The 23171-nt window shown below is 31.3% G+C and overlaps 5 protein-coding genes across 9 annotated transcripts; 1 reads left to right on the top strand and 4 right to left on the bottom strand.

The window, feature by feature from the left end:
- Positions 1 to 1111: 1111 nt before the first annotated feature.
- Positions 1112 to 3040, top strand: LOC103484170 (glyoxylate/hydroxypyruvate reductase HPR3-like). The gene is made up of 2 exons (XM_008441133.2): positions 1112 to 1597; positions 2237 to 3040. Exons 1-2 carry the CDS (start codon positions 1133 to 1135, stop codon positions 2756 to 2758), a joined length of 987 nt encoding a protein of 328 aa, XP_008439355.2. The 5' UTR covers positions 1112 to 1132; the 3' UTR covers positions 2759 to 3040.
- Positions 3041 to 4325: 1285 nt separating this feature from the next.
- On the bottom strand, positions 4326 to 6775 carry LOC103483327 (polygalacturonate 4-alpha-galacturonosyltransferase-like). Its single transcript, XM_017043502.2, has 4 exons — positions 6333 to 6775; positions 5804 to 6161; positions 5071 to 5658; positions 4326 to 4964 (listed from the first exon to the last, which is right to left on the bottom strand). Exons 1-4 carry the CDS (start codon positions 6671 to 6673, stop codon positions 4689 to 4691), a joined length of 1563 nt encoding a protein of 520 aa, XP_016898991.2. The 5' UTR covers positions 6674 to 6775; the 3' UTR covers positions 4326 to 4688.
- LOC127143801 (uncharacterized) lies at positions 6729 to 9195 on the bottom strand. Its single transcript, XM_051086572.1, has 5 exons — positions 8751 to 9195; positions 7458 to 7492; positions 7116 to 7244; positions 6837 to 7040; positions 6729 to 6755 (listed from the first exon to the last, which is right to left on the bottom strand). The coding sequence occupies exons 1-5, from the start codon at positions 8908 to 8910 to the stop codon at positions 6729 to 6731; spliced, it is 555 nt and encodes a 184-aa protein (XP_050942529.1). The 5' UTR covers positions 8911 to 9195.
- A 1541-nt stretch (positions 9196 to 10736) lies between these two features.
- On the bottom strand, positions 10737 to 13112 carry LOC103483322 (histone deacetylase complex subunit SAP18). Of its 2 annotated transcripts, XM_008439899.3 has the most exons (6): positions 12974 to 13112; positions 12650 to 12682; positions 12186 to 12296; positions 11908 to 12003; positions 11102 to 11173; positions 10737 to 11021 (listed from the first exon to the last, which is right to left on the bottom strand). In XM_008439899.3, exons 1-6 carry the CDS (start codon positions 13073 to 13075, stop codon positions 10989 to 10991), a joined length of 447 nt encoding a protein of 148 aa, XP_008438121.1. In that variant the 5' UTR covers positions 13076 to 13112; the 3' UTR covers positions 10737 to 10988. The 2 variants fall into 2 exon arrangements, with proteins under 2 accessions (XP_008438121.1, XP_050941865.1); XM_051085908.1 differs by lacking the exon at positions 12650 to 12682 and having other exon boundaries at positions 12944 to 13108.
- A 1539-nt stretch (positions 13113 to 14651) lies between these two features.
- On the bottom strand, positions 14652 to 19709 carry LOC103483321 (MADS-box protein SOC1-like). 4 transcript variants are annotated; one of them, XM_017043452.2, is made up of 8 exons: positions 19125 to 19689; positions 17503 to 17605; positions 16935 to 16987; positions 16660 to 16759; positions 15877 to 15918; positions 15670 to 15711; positions 14967 to 15134; positions 14652 to 14831 (listed from the first exon to the last, which is right to left on the bottom strand). In XM_017043452.2, exons 1-7 carry the CDS (start codon positions 19304 to 19306, stop codon positions 14991 to 14993), a joined length of 666 nt encoding a protein of 221 aa, XP_016898941.1. In that variant the 5' UTR covers positions 19307 to 19689; the 3' UTR covers positions 14652 to 14831; positions 14967 to 14990. The 4 variants fall into 4 exon arrangements, with proteins under 4 accessions (XP_016898941.1, XP_008438118.1, XP_008438119.1 ...); XM_008439896.3 differs by lacking the exon at positions 14652 to 14831 and having other exon boundaries at positions 14853 to 15134; positions 19125 to 19677; XM_008439897.3 differs by lacking the exons at positions 14652 to 14831; positions 15877 to 15918 and having other exon boundaries at positions 14853 to 15134; positions 19125 to 19706.
- Positions 19710 to 23171: the final 3462 nt, after the last annotated feature.

The raw sequence follows: 23171 nt of genomic DNA, 5'->3' as shown, positions 1-23171 counted from the left end.
ACTTTGATTTGTGTTTTGTTTTCATTCCAACAATGCTAAGGCACGGCCTACGTTGTATCTAAATTCACTGTTTTTTTTTTCTATAAATAAAAATTAAGGTTAAAAGAAAAATTAATTGTTCTATACAAGTTTTTAAGGTTATTTTTAAATGTGAATAAATAAACTAAAATATTTATAAAATATCACAGCCTATCGGAATAACAAGAGATCAAGATGTCTATCGTCTATATTTGTATCATGATATGGTGTTTATTGTGTAAATTATATATATATTATAATATTTTGCTATATTTTAAAAAAATTATCATTTAAAATTTTCATCTCTATTATTAATGCAGTAAAAAGAAATAAAAAGACGTATTTAATGGAATAGGAATTTGGAAACCACTAAATCTCAAGTGTCATACTTTTAAGTTTCACCTTTAATTGAATTGCATGTTGTTTTAATTGATCTATTCAATTTGAGGTTGCCATTGTCTACCAAAAGTTTTTAGCATTTCTTTTCTTGTTAGATTATAATTTTTTAAATGGCTAGTAGAATATGATTGATACTTTTATATTATTGATAGCACCGACGGATTTAACACAAGCTTAGGGGCTCGAGCCCCCTCAACTTTATTGTTTTTATATAATATATATAAAGAAAACTACTTAACTTTTAATATTTATAGTTAGCTTAGTGGTTATCCCAATTGTTAGCTCCTTTTCAACCTAAGTTCAATACTTACGACCCTTGTCAATATATTTTATTCTAGATCATCCACTGATTGAGCCTACCTATACATCCAAAATAATTTAAAAGTCAATCGTCATTCATTTCAACTTTCACACATCAAAATGCAACATCAATCACTAAAATCATTGATAGACCAAGAATATATATAACATGGTCTATAATGATAGATTCTAACCAACTTTGTCGTATTTATAATATTTTTAAAATATATATATATATTTTGTGAATAAACTTAAAATAAAATGTTTAGAATAAGGTATGGTATTAATTTAGGGGATCCCAAAGGATAAACATGGTTGCCAGATTGGCAACCTTGTCTTGTCCAAAGAAATGAAATATATAGTTCTCCGTCTCCCTTATGAGCAAGAGAGCCGACATAATATTATATAGTGCAGAATGGCAATGGAAGGGGAAGGGGAAGGCAAGGAGGTTCCTGAAGTTTTGGTTTTAGGCCCTCCATGGGTATTCTCAACTTTGGAATCTCAATTCCCAAACAAATTTCGTTACCTAAAGCCATGGCTTTTTCCCCAACTCCCATTGCACCAATTCCTCACTTCTTATGCCCAATCCACACAGGCCTTGCTCATGCCTGTCATTCCCCTACTCAACTCCGCCACTCTCGACTGTCTCCCTTCACTGAAGCTCGTCGTTACAGCCAGCGCCGGTGTCGAACACTTGAACTTGGCCGACTTACGTGGTCGTGGGATAGCCGTTGCCTATGCAGGAAACGTGTTCTCTGAAGATGTCGCTGATATGGCAGTTGGATTACTAATTGATGTCCTACGAAAGGTTTCCGCGGGAGACCGGTTTGTTAAGCAACGCCTTCAACCTACTAAACTTCATTTTCCTCTTGGATCAAAGGTTCAGTTCTTTTTTTAATTCAAAATATTATCACATATAACAATATTTTTAAAAATAAATATTACAAATATAACGAAATTCAGTGATAAACATATTGCAAATCTTATATTCTAGTGAAATCTCCAAAAAGAACTTGTTAACATGTGGATTTAGATCTCAATAATAGAAATGTTCGTTAAAAGATACTAATTAGAATTTAATTGGTATTTTAGACTTTTCATATGAATAACATTAGATTTTGCTATATTTATAATACATGTGAGTTTTTGCTAACTTTCTATTAAATTAGTTTATTTTGCTGCAGACGGAAAAATAAAAAAAAAAGTTAATATTTTGCTTTTGAGTTTGAAACTTAACTTAGATCTAACATAAAATCATCGACAATTTTCTATAAGTGTAATTAGTCTTCAGGAGATTAATTAACAACTAAATTCAAGGAGTTAATTTAGAGTCATAAAAACTATTTTGCGGAAATGAGAATAGAAAGCAAGTTGGACAATAAACAACTAAAAACCAAAAATAAAATAGATATTAAATGGAGCTAAGCAATGGCTAATTAGTTACTATCTAGGAAAAAATGTATAGTTCAATTTGTATGTTTATTTTTTCGATGGAATTGAAGATTAAGGATTTCCACAGTTGAGCGGCAAGCAGATTGGGATTGTTGGATTGGGGAAAATAGGCACCGAAGTTGCCAGAAGGCTGGAAGGTTTTGGTTGCACAATCTCATATAACTCAAGGACCAAAAAGCCATTAGTCTCATACTCCTATTATTCCAATGTACATGAACTTGCAACCAACTGTGAAGTCCTCATCATTTGTTGCGGGTTAACCGAAGAAACTCGCCATATGATTAACAGGGAAGTGATGCTAGCATTAGGAAAAGATGGAGTGATAATCAACATTGGTCGTGGGGCGGTCATCGAGGAGAAGGAGATGATTCGATGTCTGATTGAAGGAGAGATTGGGGGTGCTGGATTGGATGTGTTTGAGTTTGAACCCGAAATTCCAAAACAACTCTTTACACTCGATAATGTTGTGTTGTCACCACATGCAGCTATCACAACACACGAATCTTTTGGGGGAATGGCTAAACTGGCTGTGGAAAACTTGGAGGCATTCTTCTCAAACAAACCTTTGGTGTCTCCCTATTTGGCTTAGTTTTTGTGCAATTAAGGAAGGCTGAAGAAAGATTGAAAAAGACTTCAAGAACTACCTTCATGTATTAGAGTAATCAACGTTTTTCTTCTTAGTGGATGAATATTTATAGATATATATCGAACATTTGTAGTCACTAACTTACCATTTATCATAATTGTCAAGCAAGTATGACTCAACTAGCACACAAATATAATAGAGGAGTGTTAGATGATATGATATTAAATTTGTATTCACCTATAAACTTAAATTTTTAAATTAATCAATTATTTAGTATGAATCAAACAAAAGATCACGTGAAAATTTAAATGACAGGTATCATATAATTTGAAATTCTAATAATTTATTAATCAAATATTAATCGATTTGACTGATGACTTTATAAACTAACTATAAATCCAATTTTCATTCAATTCTACCCTAAACTTAGAAGAAGAAAAAAATAATTCTAACCTTTGAGTTCTAAAATTAATCGATACAATGAAGTACATAAATTGACGTAACCGTTTGTAAAAATTGGAAATTTCATCATTTACCATTCAGTTTCAACTACATAGAAATTTAGGGGAGAAGAAAATCAAAATTTTATAAATATTCGATTCAAATCAAACGCTTTTTGAGGGATTGCTAGTGGATAAAAGTTGTTACGAAGATTTTTTTTATTTTTCTTCTTCTTTTTTTTTTTTTAGGGAATAAGTTGAAAAAAAAGTTCAAAATTCTATAAATTATTAAATTCAAATCAAACGCTATTTGAGGTATTCCTAGCGGAAAGGCAAGGGGAGGAGCTTTCCTGAAGTTTTGGTTATGGGCCGTCCATGGAATTCTGAGCTCCCACTACATGAATTCCTAAATTCTTATGGCCCAATCCACACAACTCTTCCGCATTGCAGCCGTCGTTAACACGTTGAAATCTGCCATTCTCGACTGCCCCCCGTCGCTGAAGCTCATAATCACTCCCAGCGCCGCCAGTGTCGACCACTTGAACTTGGCCGAGTTAAGGGGCCATGAGATGCATTAGGAAAAAAAATGGAGTGATAATCAAATCAACATTGGTCGTGGGGCGGTCATTGACGAGAAGGAGATGATTCAGCGTCAGGTTGAAGGGGAGATTGGAGGTACTGGTCTGGATGTGTTTTGAGATTGAACTCGAAATTCCTGAACAGCTCTTTATCACTACATATTGTTGTGTTGTCACCACATGCTGCTATTTGCTAACCACATGAATCTTTCATGGGAATGTCTAAGTTGGTGGAAAACTTGGAGGCATTCTTCTCAAACAAACCTTTGGTGTCTCCCTATATGGCTTAATTGTGGTGTAGTTGAGGAAGGAATGAGAAGGGAGGTAGTTTATTGGGAAAAAGAGACTCCAAATGCTCAACAAAAGAGAAACTATGGAAACTCGAACCCTGATGTTATGCTAAAAATTCCCATATTAGAGTTGAGGACTTGGTTTCATGCTGAAAAAAAATGCAAAAGTAGAAAAGATTGTGACCTAAAATAAATAAATAAATAAAATGTTTTGAGGACTGAGAAAGCCATGGACAAAAAGGAAAAGAAACAGAGGAAAGAATTTCTTTCGCCTATAAACGTACATGTTTTCTTATTCATCGGAATCTCGGATAAAGCAGGGTTAATAGGAAGAATACAGTAGATGTGGCATTTACTTCCCAATCTACGACTCATTCTGTTTTCAACTCTAAACTATGTCGGGATAAGAATTTTCTCACATTCGAACATATGATATAGTTTCTACCTCGTCATGATGCATGAAAGGCTCGTGAGAACCAGTTGAATGAAGTACAAAGGTATTTGACTGTGATGTGAGATATCCCCAGCCCCATGTCATGCAGTAAACCAAGAAAAGCAAATTCAACGTGGGGGAGGAGATGTGAGAGTTAGAGTGACCTGTAGTTCCGATTATCCGCAGTAAGTTTCATTTAATGAAGTGACACTGGCGAAGATAAGGATGGTTGAAGTCGATGTACTTTCTCCAGTAGGGGCGATACTTCGTCATCGCCATCTCCATCCAAGGTTTCATGTTGCCATTATAGTGAATAACAGCTGCATTTTCTATCTCCAATGGGCTGATACTTGGATTGTAACCCAATCCAAGCACATGCCAAGACTTATCGAGGGAATATGTCAGCCCATAAAATGTCATCAAACCTGGAGGTAATGTTCCGAGCTTCCAAAGCGACCTATCTTCATTCTGAAACCAACAGCGCAGTAATTGGTGTGTGTACATAATAAAATGTATCCTCTACGGCCAAGCGTTTAAAAGAAACAACACAAAGGGATATGGGTGCAAGACTCACCAAGTTCTGCCATGTATGATATACGGCAGTGAGATTTCTCTTTTTCCACTCCTTGAGATCAAATATATTCATTCCAAATGCCCAACCGCACTCATTTGGATCGAAATCCCTTGCGATATAATAGTTTGAGAAGTTAAGGTACTTGTCAAAACGATGAAAATTCTCAACACAAGTTTCGACGGCACCATTGACTTTTCCTTCAAGATCTACGAGCCACAATCCAGATAAATCTTTCTGGACAACAACGTCATCATCCAGAAATAGAATTTTGTCTAGCTCGGGATAAATTTGCGGTAGATAGAACCTTAGATGATTTAGCATTGAAAGATATTTTGGGTTTCTGTACTTCAAACTGGAAGCACTAGATGAAGGAGTGGTGGATTGTTCTGCCTTGAAATAATATTCTCTCAATGCTGCAGAATTAAGCTGGCGGAGTACTGGGCAATAGGACGAGTTCAACCACATGAGTTCATCTAAATTTTCAACGTGAATCGTAGCTTCTTCAGGAGGATTTAAGAGAAACCACATTTTCAATGCTCCGAAATTGAGATTATCAGTTACGAGGTGGAATACATGTTTCGAAGAATCCTGTCGTGCAAACAAGGAAATATGCAAAATTAAAATACTACATAAACAGACGAATAAAATTTACCATAACCTGCCATATAAGATACGTGTTCAACAGAAAGTCAGTTTTCGTGAATAAAGCTCTAAATTGATGAGATGAATTCACCTTAGCATTCATTACGGTTGAGTTCACGACTACTGCAGCAGCCACCACGTTGTCTGTGAAGAGGGCATAATGGTGAAGTTTTGGATTCTGCAAATTTTCACTTCTAGGGAAATTTCTCTTCTCCGGAGGAAGAAGGTAGTAATCGACGGTAAGGCGCAAGGACAGACAGCGAATACCACCTGGAATACCCTTAACTCCCAATTGAGTCAGAAATGTATTTTTCCTTTTCAACCTTCTAACCTTTTCTTCTTCGGTTAGCAGCATAGCTCTCAGCTTCTTGACCACCAACTTGCAATCAAACAGTTGATCTCTCGCCTTTGAAAGAACACCGGCCATAGCCTTTATTTTTTGGGGCGCACTATAGAACAATAAATGGTGTAACGTAAGAAGAGTCTTTAAGATCATTATAAAAAAATTACAAGCATGAAATAACGAAAATAATACAATGCAATTCAAAGTTATTTTTATAGTTTTTTATTAAAGTAAAGCATTATATCAAGATGGACACTGAACAACCGAGTTCTATTACCTGTAATGCAACTCAGCATCGATATTTGCCTCTCCTAGTACACGACGACTCCTTTTAATACAAATTTGGAGCTCTTCACTCAAATCAACTTTCTTTTTCTTTTTTGAAATACTCAAATATATTCTTGCCATAATAATTTGGTCTCGCATTAGACGGATGATTGAATCTTCGTTCTTGTTGTCGTTTTGTTTCTTCCATGTACTGTATTTTCCAAGAATTGAGGAGTCAACTAATTCGGAGGCTTGAATATTTGTATTTTCAAATTTTATAACGGTGTCTTCACCCTGCGGATCCAACTCCATCTTCAGCAATTGATTTTCCTGTGGCTCTTCTTTTGCCATCTACAAAATAGAAACCACAAAGGAAAGGGGCCAATAAGGTCGAGAATGTGCCAAGTCAAATATTCTTTTCTGCCACCTCCATCTAAGCAAGGGACGTATCAGACCAATTATATGTTTAACAATGGAAGCTATGTAATGAAAAAATATAACCAGTCATTATTACCCTTCTGGCTGCTTTAAGGAGAGCGAGCAAAATGATGAATTGCACGTGAGAACATGTAAAAGACAACAGTGTCAATAGAAGAAAGAGAACAACAAGAACTAGGAATTCAACATAAACATAAGCTGTGCTAGTATTACCACCCAAAGAATTGTCCTCTTCGACCAGAAAGGTTTCACTTCTTGGTACTACAGTTGTTGGGCTCGGCTACAAGCAGAATCACGACTCAATAACAACGAAATCGGTAATGCCAGATAAAGAGTTCGAGGTTCTCAGGCGTACCATTGAAATTGCATCATCTGAGGCGTCTCCTCCAACCAAACTCAAAGATAAGGTAAAATTACCATTCCCCGAGGAAATAATATTCGTAGTTGTTGTGTTATTACCGCTGCCTGCAAGATCATCATTTGCCTGCAGTGGAATCGTAATCATATGTCACACAGAAAACAGCTACTAAATCCAAAAATTCTCAGGGTTCAAGGATAATAGCTACAGATATGATGAAGTTGAGTAAGGAAACCCACACACGTTTGCACGTTAACCAGTAGTCGCATTGGAAAATATTTTTTCCAGTCCATAATAAACACAAACCAAATAGGAATACAGAACGTTATAATCACTTACCCCTTTGCTTGGATTACTTGAAATAGCCCCTTCAGCTGCAGAGATTGTAACAACAAATTAAACAAATAGTAAAAGAACAAACGGAATCACGTCATCACAAGTAGTATAGACAGGCAGGTGTCTTTTAATTTGTTCTTAATAAAAAGGATAATCACATAGAACTTTTGCATGATATTACCGAAGTCATCATTTGAACGCATGGAATATTTATTGTAAGGCAGTTTGTACAAAAACAGTAATTGATCAGAATTACCTAGTAACCTTCCCTTCCTAACTTGTACGCCATGCAATTATAAAAAATAGACGATGATCTTGTTCAAGTATAAAAACAAAAAACAGATGCAACGCATACACATGAATACCAATAAGAATAGCACAGAAGAATACGCATATTGTATGGATGTTGTGATAAAAGGACAGTCTCCTCGTTTGGGCTTGAACTGCGTACTACCTGCACCCTCCTTCGTCTTCCCTCCGTCTCTCATGGTTTGGCACTACTTCATTTCCAAGAAGAATTGAGGATCATATATTCATGATCCTCTCCACTTATTGATTATCTCCAAGTAAACTATTATTAAGTCATTCACATTTTATCAGACACGGAAGAGTCACTCTTGCGGTAAACAATAATGTACTAGCAGTCTCTAAAGGGAAAAAGACAAACTCGGAGTGATAGTCCGCTGTCAGTAAAGATTTCTTGCACAAAAAAGTTCGGTGACTATTATTAGATCGCTCTAGGAAATTCAATTACTTGTTCTTTAATCTTCGCTCATTGTAATTTTTCACCTTTCACATATACTGGAACCATTCTATATTGTGCAGAAACAAAATAAAGTGAGAACATCAAACCGAAGAAGTGATCGGTGCTTTTCAATATCAATTTTAACAGATTCTGAATCAATTCCTACAATGCGATTAAGGTTTCCACGCAGGATAAAATGTTAACAAACTCGAAACGTCGAGTTATACACTAATACCTACACTAAAATTTTCGTTTCGTAATCCCAACTACTTCTGTTCTGTCCTTTATTTGGCGGTCAAAGAAACAATCAAAATAAGAAGCTCTCGTGAAAAAAGTCAGTTATAAATCAGAGTCTGAAGTGACCGTAGTTCTTTCGATTCCGTAGAGAATACATTATAACACAGTACATTAACTAAATCTTTCAACTAGTACTGAGGAAAATAAAGAGAAAATTAACTGAAATGTTCTAATAAGCAAGAGTAAAAACTGCGCTGCATGGTTCATTTTCTTGAATCACATATGATGATCACAAAATTTGTAAAGAAACGCACCAGTAATGGCGCCGCGGATGAGGAAAACAAGCAAGAGCACGAAAGCGGAGAGAAAGAAGATAACAGCCAAAACGATCAGAAAATATCCTCCGGTACCGCGATCATCTCGGTCATCGCCAAGTATAGCCGAAACAGGCGCCGGTTCTTCATTCACCGCCATTGTCTACGAACACGAGAACGGAGAGAATTGTATATTAGCAGGATAGTTTGGTAAAGAGAGAGCGAAGATTACTGAAGAACAGAAGCTTTCAGTTGAGTCATCGCTGCTATCAATTCTGCGAAATGTGGAAGGAAACTGAACGCCGGTGGTGCCTTTTATACTCGTGATTTTCTCTATTTTTTCTTTTCCTTTTTTACCCTTAGTTTCCCGCTCTTTCTCGTAAGCATGAAAACAGTTTTTTTTAAAAGCTTGATCAATACGAAAATTGCAAGTTCACATTTCTTTTGCCACCTATTCTCATGATGTTCACTTAAATGGGACCTGTCCTCTACATCCAAAGAGAACATAATTTGAAAAATAAATGGTAACCCAATTCGATGAAATCATACCTACAAGAGGATCTTTTGTCCAATTAAAAAAATCGTTTATAAAGATTGAAAAGAATCTCAGGTACATAAATTTTGCAAGATAAACGTTTAGACTCTCTTAAATCACTTGATGTGTGAACAACATGTTCGATCTAAACTCTCTCTAAATCATATGAGACTCTTCAGAATGCTCAATGTTAATGTCAGGCTCCCGCTAACTTCTTGCACAAATCCTCACAATGGTAATATAGTGTTCAACACCACACACCACTTAGTACTTCGTAAAACACTTTCTAAATTGCACATTTTCACCTACTTCTATCTTCCACATGAATAAATATACCACCCAGCCCACAAAGCTCACACTGTTATTTTAGGTATAACCAAAGTCAACTTTTTGTATTTATTCATAAATATTAACCAACGATAACAACCAAAACCAACCGCTTATCTTTATTAATAAATATTAACACAACATAACAACCGAATCTAACTTTTTATCTTTAAAATAAATATTAACAAGAATAGATGCTCCGATTTGGCCTTTATATAATGCTCTCGACCTTGAAACTGAAATTTTTGACCTAATTACAACGTTGGAAGGTTTTTAAAGACATTGTTGTATTTGAGTAGCATGTACTCAGGTTTTTTTAGGGCATTGCTATATTTGGGTAGTATGCACTCGTAAAGCCATTTAATGTCTATCATTTCATGGAATCAAGGCGATTACAGCACTTTGTCATATAGATCCATATACAACTATCTTGATTAGAGATGCTTGAGAAGAAATGGTCGCTTGTGTTAAAATATTTACTATTCATGTTAATAAAAGGATTTATGTTGAATTCGTGTGTTTAATTTGAAGTTACATACGTGTAATGTCACAAATTATATATATGAATCAAAACCAATAAAATAAGTATTGTTTACTAACTTACCATTTCCGTATCTAATAGATTATGATTTATTAAGAAAACAATAAGTTATTAATCATAAAAGTGTGTTCAATAGATCCATAAAATAAAATATAAAACATTAATTATCTTAAAACTTTCTTATAGTTTTAATTATTCATATTGGACCTTTGAATTTATATATTTTTAACGCATTGATATATTAAACTTTGAATTTATACATGTTTGAATTGATTTTTAATGCATTGGTACAGAGCTAGGTAAGCTAATTAAGACTACCCAGAACAAGATAATTAAAGAATCGCAATATGGTTGATATATATCATCGACTTAGCCAATTAAAACTACACTACCTATGAAAGTATATGAACCAATTTTAATTTTTATTTATTTATTTATTTTTTCCTTCTGTTAAACATTATGCTAGAATATGTATTTGTGATAGTAAAAGAAGCACTAAAAGTAACGCATGCAACAAAGACTTTGATTTTTGTAAAGAAAAACTCATGTTAATGAAACCATAGGGCCTAAAATAGTTCCACCATTATCGTCCCAACGAAAACTCTATTATATGGCCCGGTTCATCTGATGCAATACATCAAGAAGGTAACTCAAAGGAACGTGACAATGACTATCACGATCTACCTCATATGGCACAGGGGAAGAAAACATACAAGGTAAAGGATTTTCGACCAATTCTTAAATGGAATATACATTACAAGATTGAAGTTAATATCCTCATTCTTTTTGTTCTTCACCATAGGCAAATTATTAGTATATAAACGCACCACATACCCTATATGATTGCCACGTCCAAGTAATCTCCAATCTGCGTGGGAAGAATTGCACCAAGTTTGATAAGGAATACAGGATTGATAAGGCAAAAAAGAAAGCCATGCTTTGTTTTACCTGAAAACCAAGTTCTCCCAAAGCCAAGCTATCGTCTAATCGTCTATTTCCAAACGAGAATGTCTTCCCTACCTTCAAATGAAGAAACAGAATCTGTATGACTCAAGCTAGTTTTTTTTAGTTCAATACATTACATAAGCATGTATTTCTATCCTCAAACCAACGGGTAATGAGAAAATGTATCAAGTAAAGATGATGAGATTTCTTCGTTTGTCCCACATGGGATGAGATCCTCACATACCCCTCAATGATTTAGACCAAATATTCATTTAGGCTTCCTAAGATATGATAAATAATTAGATAAATATAAGATTCTATCGCAAAATTAGTTGTGAATGAGAATAGTAATCCATGTGTTTGATGAGGGATCCACACCACAACAATTAGATGGATGAAGAACAAACCATCAACCTCCAAAATGGTAACTAGTCATATCTACTATAGAACTCGAAATTCGCTTTCTTCATATATTTGTAAACGTAAATTACAGATGAGGTCAATGAATTCTGGGAAATTTATTACGGATTCGAGTATATCACGTACTTAAGCCCTTTACACAGAAAAATCTTTGCGGCTAAAGAAACTGCAAGTTACAGCAGGACATGATGACAGTATGGTTAGAACAAAAGATTTCAGTTCAGCATTAATTCATTTTACCACTTATTCAACTTGGGTGCTCAAATTGATAAACTTAACTAAGTAAAAAAGAAAAGTGTCAAGAATGTTTCCCTAGTTCATCCTAAAAACATTGTATTATATGTGTATATGCATGACATATGTGGGAGAAGGGAAGAGAAAATATACACCTCTCTCAATACAAACCGACCATGTCTATCGGGATAAACCAAAGCAAAGGAAAGTTTAGCATTTCTCCTCCTGGCTTCTGGAGCTACCTCTTTGACCTGTAAACTCCCTCACCCAAAATGGAAAGAAAAGTAGACACATGAGATCAAGGAGCAATGAAATGGAAAATAGTTTCTACGAATGCATCATGGATATACATTAAAAAAGATACAGATCAGTCGCATTTATGTCATGCAAAGCGTGGAGGGAGAAGAGGTTAAAAAGGAATAAGAAATACAACCAGATCAGTTAGTTCGCGAAGAGTAGCATCTTTCCAGGTATAAATTTGAACCTCATCCCTCGGCTCCTTGCCCCTCACAGCGAAGTCTTCATTGAAATGATGACTCCCAATCTACCAAAAATATGAAAAGAAAAAAAATAAACAGCAATATTACCCTTCCTTATCCAAGTGTAGCATTATTTAGAACCAGACTCCTCATAACCTAAATGTAGCCACCCGAAACCACGGAAATTTGCTTTAAGTTATCCTCTAATCAGATTCCTAAACCCCATCTATCAACACAATGGCATAAATTCGAACATTTCACACAAATTCGACACCCAACGCACTTCATTTCATCCCTAATACATCGGTTGGATTAAACTACGGTTCCCAGGTCGATGAAACACACTTGTTTTGGGTACTTTGAATAGATATGGAACAAAATCCACAAAAACAAAACCCAGCATAAAAAAACGACGTACCTTCGTGAAAACGCGAAGCAGCAAAGGACAAGTCTGCAGCAATAGAAAGGAAATTACTCAACATAGAGAATGAAAGTTGCTATCTATATTTACACAGCCAGCTCCGAACACTACGAGCAGCGAAAATGCAATAATCGGAGATTCAAGTAACAAGCACCAAAATAAAGAGATTCCAACGAAATTCTAGAACAAATAAATAAGAAAACGATTGATCTGAATGTGGATTCAAGAACAAGCTAATGAACACCAAAATTGAAAATCAGAGACAACGCTAGAAGGGATAGAATTAGAAACCCTAAAAATAGAGAAGAGAAAGAGAGAAACCTTTTCTCGATCAACAGGCTCCAAACGAGGACGAGGAGGAGCATGAGTTGCTCTTGGAGGAGCGCCATAAGCCCTCCTTGGTGCTTCAGCTTCTCCCGCCATTTCTCTCGAAGTATTCTTCAAGTTTCAACTTCTGCCGTTCATTCTGGAAGCTTCGGCAGTTTATAGGTAAGGAGGCCGAATGTTTGGGCCTTTGAGTGTTGGGCCTCTGTCTAATGAGCCCACATCAAATATAAGTTTTTTTTAATTATAATGGATAGCAATTTTTAAAATAATTATTAATTGTGTAGCAATATTTTAAAAAATTGTAAACATAGTAAAATCTATCGGTAATATACTTCTATCGTTGATGGACTCTTATGGTTTATTAGACCAACATTTGCTACATGGTCTATCGGTGATAGATTTCTATCATTGATAGATTTTGACAGATTTTGCTATATTTGCAATTTTTTTAAAATGTTGCTATATACTTAATTATTTTGAATATAATTGCTAAATTTGCAACTATCCTTTTTTTTTATTATTATAATCTACAAATCATTTAGAAATAATAATAAAGTATATAGTAATATTTTAAAAAGATCGTAGATATAATAAATTCTATCGGATAGATTCTTGTGGTCTATTAAGATCAATATTTGCAACATGGTGTGAAATAATAGTTCGTAGGGATTAATCAAAAAAAAATTTTGAAGGAAAAATCAAAGAAAACCATAAAATTTGACAAGGGTATGACGAGAACGTCTTCAAACTCACAATAAAGCAAACCATACTTAAATTCACATGCTAAATGGTAATTGGTATGTGGTTTGAATCCATCTATCCCTATTTTACTTATACAAAAGGAACAAACTCCAAAATGAGTTATCAGACAGCACTCTTTTTCGAACAAAAGCAAATTGGAAGAATAACTTCATAAACAAGTCTCTAATGTTACTCTATATGAAACCATATTAGCTATTGAAGACATATTTTTTGTCATAATGTTCGAAGAACTCAATTATAAAAAAAAAAAAAAAAAAAAAAAAAAAAAAAAAAAAAGAAGGAAAGGAAAAGGAAAAAAAAAAAAAAAAAAAAAAAACATGTTTGTAGAGTTTAGTGGATACAACTTATATTTATCTTCAATCTTCATTTTTCCCCTTGCAATAATTCATCATACGTTGACAAACAAATTTAGATGGGCTTTTAAGTCCTTATCAACATAACTAATATCTTAATACACAAATAGTTACTTTTTAATAATTTGACTTAGGTACCTATACATATATTTAATTTATTCTTTGTTGATATTTTGTAAAGAAACTTCAAATTCATTATAGTGTTATATGATAGACAAAAATTAAAAAAAGAAAAAAAAAATTACTTCTCATGACATCGAATAAACTTTATCATAATAAAACTCGTTAGTTTATGTGTTTGGCATTACATGACATATACACAAGCCAACTTTAATCACATTGTATTATGATATAGTTAATTGTAATATGTATCAAAAACATCAAATGACTTTAACTTTTGTGAACAAATCAAAGGGTTCAAAGAAAAAATTAATAGAATGCATTTCAAAATATAAATTATTATTTTTTAAAGGAAAATTATTTATTAAAACTAATGTTGTACTAATAATAATCTTAAAATCATCCAAATAAAATTATACTTATTCGAAAACAAAAAATAGGAAGAAAAAATATTATACAATTCTTCCATATTTTGTTACTATTCATTATTTGGTTACAATATTTCTACTAATCTCATGTTATTATAACTTCTAGGTTATAATAAAATCTACAAAATTTGTTAATATACATTTTGGGTACGATGATCTTCTTCATATTGACGTCATTATTAATCAACGCTGCCAAATAAAAAGGAAAAAAAACAGAAAACCCAGATGGAAATTTATATAATTAACATAATTATTATGATACAATTCAATATAATTAATTAATTAATTAAAAGAAAAAGGAAGGTTAATTAAGGGGTTGATTACTATAAAACGAAGATGAAATGAAAGTCACTTGGATCTGGACTTGGGTGGTCCAATGAACAAATCAGTTTCAACGTCTGAAATGGAACTACTTTCTGCATAATTAGGTGAAACTTCTGCTATCTGTATTTGATCAGTTGGAGATTGTTGAGGCTCCTCTTCAACAAAGTACTGCATCATTATCACAAATCACTTTTTCATCTTAGACGTTTTTCAACTTTCAATGTGTTTCAACAAGTTAGACAAATGATTGAACTAAACCCTAATTAACTCCTAGTTTTATATCTAACATATATAAACATGAACTTATTTTTTAATAATCGTGATAAAAAAAAAAAAAAAAAAAAAACTTAAACTCATGTGTGAGAAAATTTAATGTAATACCTAAGATTATTAAGCCTATTTTTATCATTTCTCGTAGTTAAATTCCAAAAAAAAAAAAAAGAAGAAGAAGAAGAAGTTGACAACATAATAGGAAAAAAAAAATTCGTAGTTCGACAATAGGTAACGTTGATGTTAGAACATTAAAAAATATTTATTTGAGAGAATGTGAGAAAAGATTGTTAGAACATTCAAAAATATTTATAAAATATAGTAAAATATCATAATCTATTATGGATACAAATAATAGCCTATTGTGGTCAATTATACATAAACTATGATATTTTACTCTATCTTATAAATATTTTGATTCGTTCTGTCTCACCTTTTTAGCTAGCTTTGCATTTTCGGCTATCAAATGCTTCTCCTGTTTTTTTTTTTAAATTAAATTAAAAAAAAAAAGAAATTAGAGAACAAGAAAAAATTAAAGAACATTAATGCCTAGAAAATATTCATAAAATCACATAGGAAAATATCAAGTTTTTGAAAATTTTATTTGTTTAGTTATTGATTTTAAAAAGAATTTTCTAACCTTTTCTTTTAGTTGTTCTATCTGTTCCCTGTAAACCTCATTCTGAAAATCAGAAAACATGAAGACACATCAATTCATGTCAACTTCTTCCTCAATTCAATATCAAAACAAAACTTGTTGCATTTTTGTTATAATATTGACCTCATCAATCTTGAATAAATATATTTTTAATAAAGAGGAATTGTTATGGAAAAAAAATTTAAATAGCCTATAAAAAAGGATGATTTTTGGTCTATTATGTAAATAGTTTTAATATTTTACTATTTTTAAAAATGTCCCGAAAAAAATTTATATAATATAGTTGAAATTAAACAACATGGGCTAATGTATAGTTTCCTAAGTTCATATATAGAATTTAACCGATGAGCCAAAGATTTTATGATACTCATAGATAAATAAAATAAAATAGTTAATGAAACCTTAAACATTATTTTGACTATAAATTAGATATTTGGAAATGATGAAAACTTCGACTTCCATAAATGTTTTAAAGCTACACTTGAAACATTAGAATTTAAAGTCAAAATCAATATCTAAAATCATATGATTATGATCGAAAACAATATGGTGCAATATCCAAATTATCGTTCCTAGTCATCGTCACACCATTTTATACCTAAAATTATCAAAAACTCTAACAAATTTATGCTCATTTTTAAACATCGAAGAAATTCAAAACTATGGCAAAGTTGAAGAATGTGTTATATAATTTATCAAACTACATGAATGCTATTATCATATATATGTGTGTGTAAAAGAGGTGTAGTTGATGAGTTTGTTAACCTTTCTAGCTCTAATATGGGATAAGCTTCTTTCTAGTTGTTGTTCTAGTTGTTGGAGTTCTTCATATGAGCTTTTTCCTAGACCTTCACCTAACAATTTTCTGGTTTATACAACAAAATCCAAAGAAAATTTCACATGATCAGAACAAACAAATATTCAAAACTTTAATTAAACACAAACGATTAATTTAGAAACCCTGTTTAAATATAAGTACTCTTCAAGTGTTTAATTAAAAACCAAAACAATTAGGATATATATCTTAATTATAATTCTACCTCTTTGCAACTTCAACAGATTCTATCTCCTTCAACAAACTTGCAGCTTCACTCTTCATTTACTCACAATCAAAGCATAGACCAAATATATATACACATATATAACACAAAACCAATTAGTTATTAAAAGGAAAATAAAAGATAATAATAATAGTAACACTAAACCGTTGTACAAATTAGATTAAAATATTATTTTCTTTATCGAAAATTGTCAAAAAGAAAGTATGAGAATCATACAAGACATAAAGGTATATAGAGGTCAAAACGATATTTTATCTAATAGATATCTATGATAATATAATTATAAGTATTTGCAAACTTTTCCAACACAAAAGATATATATTTATTGTTTTTTTATCTATATAATTGTTTCAAAATATAACAAAACGAGTAAACATTGGAAAATTTGTTTAATAAACAATAGTGGTATTTTGATATATTTCGAATTACTTCAAGCAGTTTATAATTAAAACAATTATCCGTTTTTCTTCTATAACTTTTATCAATATCTTCGTAAACATTTTTATAAAAGTGAGGCATTGATATTTCGTTCTAACATTGGACAAACCTGCACAGATTGTAAATCGGGTTGATGAGCTGAAAGTTGATCAAGATGATGGGATTGATTTGATCTTGTATGCCTTAGATATCTCTCCACCGTGGCCTGCATGCTGAAGTAACACACTTTAATTCAAGATGAAGAAATTGTTGACATTTTTCTTCTTAATTTTGTCTTGGTAAAGTCATTATTTTACTCAAATTTAATTTAAGAGTTTCAAATAAAATTGAAAGAGATATAGATTAGTAAACCAACAAAAATTCAAATTTTAAATTGATACATTTACTTAATACACGATTTGAAATTTAGAGATATTAATGGATATTTTTTTAAGAAAAAAAATTAGAATAAACACATTAATATATTAATTTTAGTTAAATATAGAATATAATAGTAAGAAGGATAAACACATGACAAACTTGCACAAATTATAAAATAAAAACAAAACTTTAAATCAAATGTTTTCAGCAAATTTCCAATTAGTGTGTGAGAGCTGAAAGGTGACTTGACACCAACTGACATAATTAATTATCTGTGTTTAATTAATTAGATCTTTTAAACCTAATATATTAATCATAAAGAGAATGTTAACTAAATTAGTATTAGATCATATGAATAATTAACAATAAATTGTACAGATCACAAAAGATACTGTTTTCACCCAAAAGAAAAAAAAAAACCCACTTGATCTCCACTTTTATTTCTTTCTCGTTGCTTTGCTTTCGATCTTATTCATAGAAACAGTGATTATGCTCCAAATCTTCCTATCTAATCAACGTAGAATTTTGACTTGATTTCTAATAATTAAGGATAGGAACAAACCTTAGTAAATTAATCAAGTAATTAGTACATGATTGAGACTATTATAATCTTAAGATTAGAGGTGATATTTAAAGTGGATTCCAGTTAATTATGCAGAAACTCATCTCTTTTTTTCTTTCCTTTTTTTTCTCTCTCTCTCTCTCTCTCTCAAAAGAAACTGTATCAATTGATAGAATATTAAACAGAAGATAGTGCAGAAATAAAGACTTTTTTCTTCAGTACTATGGCATAATAATATTGTACCAATTTGGCTAAAAAATTTTGGACCAAATTTCAATTTTCTGAACCACTGTCCTTTAATGCTCTTACCAAAACGAGACCAAACATCATTGGATTTTGGATATATTGCTTGCTTTTGTGCATAATTTCATATGTATTCTTCTAGACATTATTATTACCCAAAAGAAAGAAAACCCTAATGTTCAAAAATTGAACATTATCATATCATAACCTTACTTTATTGGATTTTGAACTCATTCCATAATACTAATGTTGATCAGTTTAGTGACAGTTCAATTGTTATAAAGTAACAGAAATTATAGCTTATCTAAACTGATTTTTTCTTCTAATTAACCAAAAAATGGAAATTTATGAAAAGAAAATACTCAAATTCCTTCTGGCTTTCTTCATAAAAATGCCTACACTGAACATTTGAACTAATTTTCAACGATAGCAGAACGTTTGAACTAATTCTCTCTACTCTTAATTGATTATACCCACATGATAATTTGGTGAAATGAGTAAAATGAGATGAAAGTAGTTATTTAGAAGAAAGATACACACACACATATATATATATATATACATACCTTGAGCTTGAAAATTCATAGAGTTTGCCTCTAGAAGAGAAAATGATGAGAGCAATTTCAGCATCACAGAGAACTGAGAGCTCAAAGGCTTTTTTGAGAAGCCCATTCCGACGCTTCGAGAATGTCACTTGCCGACTTGTCGCATTTTCTATTCTTCTCATCTGAGTTTTTCCTCTCACCATTCTTTTTGAAAAAAAATCCCTCAAAGGAAGAACAACAAGAACAGGTTTTTTAATTGAACAAAAAGAAGGGGGGATTTCGATGAAAAATGAGGAAGAAAATAGGACAAAAACGGAAGAGAAGGAAGGCGAAAAATGGAAAAGGAGAATATATAATAAACTTAATGAAAGACACTGCTCAACTCAACTACTGAAATGGGAAGGGAATGAGAGATTTCAAAGCAAAAAAAACAGCAACAAAAATGGCAAATTTGGAATTTTGTTTTCTTTATCCTTACAAACCCTAAGAAGGAAGTGTTTGAGAGAGCAAAAAAAGGAAAAAAAAAAAAAAAAAATTGGGGAAGAATCTGAAAACCCAGAAGAAGAAAAAGGCAAATAAAATAAAAGTCGATGTGTTTTGATTCCCACCACCAAAAATGGATGGGAGGAAATTACCACAAGAAACAGACCAGACCCACGCTTTGTATTATTATTTCATTAATTATTTCTTCTTTTAAGCCAATCACATTTCACACTCATTTTTCTAAAAAGCAAAACCTAACCAAAATATTTACAAAAATTTTAAAAATGAAAAATACCCACAAATTTTAAAAACAAAAAATGCCCCACCTCACAAAATAAAAGAATAATAACTTGTCAACCACGCCCTCCGTCATAATATATTTTACATTTGAATTTTTTTCAAGATTGTTAGGTTAGTTTAGATTTAGCTATACATCATTTATTTCTTATGATCGTTTAGATTGTACCCTAAATCTAAAACGAGAGTGAAGAAAGAAGATAAAAAAAAGAAAAATAAGAAGACGATGAAAAGAAAGATAATTTTAAAATATTAAAAAAATGCTCACATTGCTTCTTCATTTTCGTAAATATTTTAGTCTATTTTATTTAATTTTCTTATTAAAAAATGGTAAATGGGAAAAATACTTTATATATATATATATATATATTATTTATTCGGTAAAAAAGAAAAGTCAAGTAAAGTAAGAGAGAAAAAAAATGGAAAAAGAAAAACAAATGTTATCTAAAAAGATGGAGCAAAAAAAAAAAAATGGTAAGATTTAAATAAATTAAGTCGTCACGATCGTCCGTACAGATAGTACGACGGAGAGCCAATGAAAATGGAAAGCGGTTGCCGTCGCTGTTAACGTCAGAGAACCTTATTCGCTCGCCTGCTTTAACACGTGAAAAACAGGCGCCACGAAGTATGAAAGAGAATAATAGCGCGTCATGTCACCTTCGTGAGTGGCGAGTGGGTTGGTGGGTGCTTTTTTTGTACGAATAATTTATATATAGAAATTTTAAAAAATCTCTTTCTTTTTTTGGGAGTGTTATCTAAATATCACTTCATAGTCCATAGTTCATAATTCTGAGGGATAATTTATGTATATATTTTCTTTCTTTTCATTTTTAACAAATAAATAATTTTTTTCTGAAGTATAATTTGGTTCCAAATCTTTGTTAATTTATTAGGAATCCAATTTAATATTATATATCGATTTTTTAAATATTTTCGATCATTTAGATTAAAAAGAAAAAAGAAGAAGAAGAATCATATTAACTATGGATAGATTAAGTTGACTTTGACTATTCTTTTATGTTTAGTGTGAGTTTACGTGGGGATAATGGGGATAATAACTCGTCGTTTTGTTTACTTCATGTTATTGTGAATTGTACGTTATTTAATATTTAGAATACTATTCTTGTATTTGTAAGTTCAAATTATAATTTTAGTTTTTCTTTGAAATTTTTCAATTTGATTTGTGTCTACTTAATTCATAAATTTTCACAAGTTTCTATTTAATATTCAATTTTACTGTAACTCAAATCAAAATTTTACACCTAGTAAATCGTTTGATGTTTAAATGTTCTAAAATATCCATCAGTCTTTTCTTTATGGTGTCAGTTCCATATTGAACTATTCGATGATCATCGACGACATCTCTACAGTGTTCCAATTTGGCAACGGTGAATGAGAAAATGGAAATCGATATAAAGAATAAAAGGAATATATGTAAAAGAAAAGTAATGTAAATTTTGTAACTTGACAATGATGTAAACAAGAGAGCAAAAGTCATATTTACGGTTTGGGATTGAGTTTTTAATCGATATATTATTTTGAAGTTAATTAGTTAAAAATGTAGTCGAGTTCAAAGAATAAAAGAATATGAAAAAGAGAATGACAAGACTTACTTGACAAATGCACGAAGAAGAATGAGAACGTGATTCGTAAATTAATGAGATTATTCAAGAGGTAGAATATGAAAAACGTGAATATGATTTTCGAATTAACGGTGGGTGATTTCATAGTAGATTTCATTACTAATTCACTTTAATAAACATGGGAGAAAAGTAACTTTTATTATAATTCATTTGATTCTAATTCCTTTGAGCTTTTATCAATAAAATAGTTTTTCTTTTAATATTTCTAAAAATTGGCTGTGGTAATTTCAATATTTAAATGACTCAATTTGGTTGGCTAATTGAATTTTAGTTTCAAATTTATGGTGAAATTGGATGAAATTACTATCTAACTTACTTTGTTTAGTCCATTAATTATTTAAGATATAAAGTAAAATAATGTGTTTTAAAAATGGATTTTCAATATTTTAAAAGAGCGATTAAATAAGTAATTTTGATTAATTGTATCGATGCTTCATAAGAGAACCTATTTATTATACTTAAATATTATATATAACATTTTAAGTAATTCTTAAAAAAAAATATATATATTTTGTCAAAGAAGAAAAAAAAAAGAAAAAGAATTTTTTTTGAAGACATACATTGATAAGTCAATTAATTAATTTTGATAAAGACATGCATTTAATAACTATACGACAATAATACATAGTGTTGAAATATAAAGGCAATAACAACATCTCCACAACTTTATTTCCTCACTCATTGTAGTTTTGAACTCTCTCTCTCACGTTTAGTATATTTTTTTTTTAAATAAATAAAAACAACATGACGTTCACAATTTTTTTTTTTTAATTTTCATTTGGTTCGTATATTTACCTTTAGGAAAAATGAAAAAAAAAATGACATGTTTTTCTCATTTTTAGTATTTAGTTTCAATTGGATTAATTAATTTAAAATTAAAAGAATAATCATTAGTTAAGACTTTAATTTTTAAAATTTTACTTTATCATTAAATACCAACTTTAGTATTTAATAATAATAATAAAAAAAGAAAACGGGGTCAACCGTATAGATCTTGAAAGTCTATATTTAAAACAAGATTCACCCATTATTCGACGTAACATAATAATTAAGTGTGTAACATTTTAAAATCTAAGAATGAAAAAAAACCCTTACCGTTTAAAAAAGAACAATTATATTAAACAACCAAATTTAATTATTATACTTTAACTTGTCACTAGAGACGAGAAAAAGAAAAAGAAAAGAAAAGATATATTTAATTTAAAAGGACAAAAGAATGTAAAATAAGAAATGAACATATGGTTTTCAGTTTTAGAACAGCAAATATATAATTGAATAATAGTTTTTTTTTAAAAAAAAGAAAAAGAAAAGAAAAGATATATTTAATTTAAAAGGACAAAAGAATGTAAAATAAGAAATGAACATATGGTTTTCAGTTTTAGAACAGCAAATATATAATTGAATAATAGTTTTTTTTTTTAAAAAATAATAGCAACCGACAACAATGAGAGAAAGAGTTAAAGTCCAAGTAGTGAGGATTGAGCGTGACGAAGAAGACGAAGAAGACGAAGACGAAGACGAAGAAGAAGAAGAAGACGAAGACGAAGACGAAGAAGACGAAGACGAAGACGACGAAGACGACGAAGACGAGGAAGACGACGAAGACGAAGAAGACGACGAAGACGAAGAAGACGAAGACGACGAA

The sequence above is a fragment of the Cucumis melo genome, chromosome 6 (genome assembly GCF_025177605.1).
Source record: "Cucumis melo cultivar AY chromosome 6, USDA_Cmelo_AY_1.0, whole genome shotgun sequence".
Classification (NCBI taxonomy): Eukaryota; Viridiplantae; Streptophyta; class Magnoliopsida; order Cucurbitales; family Cucurbitaceae; genus Cucumis; species Cucumis melo.
Note: the sequence above shows the minus strand (reverse complement) of the source record. Positions and strands in the feature narration are given on the sequence as shown.

Coding starts and splice junctions, on each gene's coding strand:
- LOC103484170 (XM_008441133.2), top strand. CDS start 1,133: ATGGCAATGGAAGGGGAAGGGGAAGGCAAGGAGGTTCCTGAAGTTTTG. Junction 1,598..2,236: donor ATTTTCCTCTTGGATCAAAG/GTTCAGTTCTTT, acceptor GGATTTCCACAG/TTGAGCGGCAAGCAGATTGG.
- LOC103483327 (XM_017043502.2), bottom strand. CDS start 6,673: ATGGCAAAAGAAGAGCCACAGGAAAATCAATTGCTGAAGATGGAGTTG. Junction 6,162..6,332: donor GATGCTGAGTTGCATTACAG/GTAATAGAACTC, acceptor ATTGTTCTATAG/TGCGCCCCAAAAAATAAAGG. Junction 4,965..5,070: donor ATCATACATGGCAGAACTTG/GTGAGTCTTGCA, acceptor TGTTGGTTTCAG/AATGAAGATAGGTCGCTTTG.
- LOC127143801 (XM_051086572.1), bottom strand. CDS start 8,910: ATGGCGGTGAATGAAGAACCGGCGCCTGTTTCGGCTATACTTGGCGAT. Junction 7,041..7,115: donor CAGATGATGCAATTTCAATG/GTACGCCTGAGA, acceptor TTCTGCTTGTAG/CCGAGCCCAACAACTGTAGT. Junction 6,756..6,836: donor TCCTTAAAGCAGCCAGAAGG/GTAATAATGACT, acceptor TCCCTTGCTTAG/ATGGAGGTGGCAGAAAAGAA.
- LOC103483322 (XM_008439899.3), bottom strand. CDS start 13,075: ATGGCGGGAGAAGCTGAAGCACCAAGGAGGGCTTATGGCGCTCCTCCA. Junction 12,297..12,649: donor TGCTTCGCGTTTTCACGAAG/GTACGTCGTTTT, acceptor TATTTTTGGTAG/ATTGGGAGTCATCATTTCAA. Junction 11,174..11,907: donor GTCGGTTTGTATTGAGAGAG/GTGTATATTTTC, acceptor CTTCATTTGAAG/GTAGGGAAGACATTCTCGTT.
- LOC103483321 (XM_017043452.2), bottom strand. CDS start 19,306: ATGGTGAGAGGAAAAACTCAGATGAGAAGAATAGAAAATGCGACAAGT. Junction 15,712..15,876: donor TAGAACAACTAAAAGAAAAG/GTTAGAAAATTC, acceptor AAAAAAAAACAG/GAGAAGCATTTGATAGCCGA. Junction 15,135..15,669: donor ATGCAAAGCTAGCTAAAAAG/GTGAGACAGAAC, acceptor ATAATGATGCAG/TACTTTGTTGAAGAGGAGCC.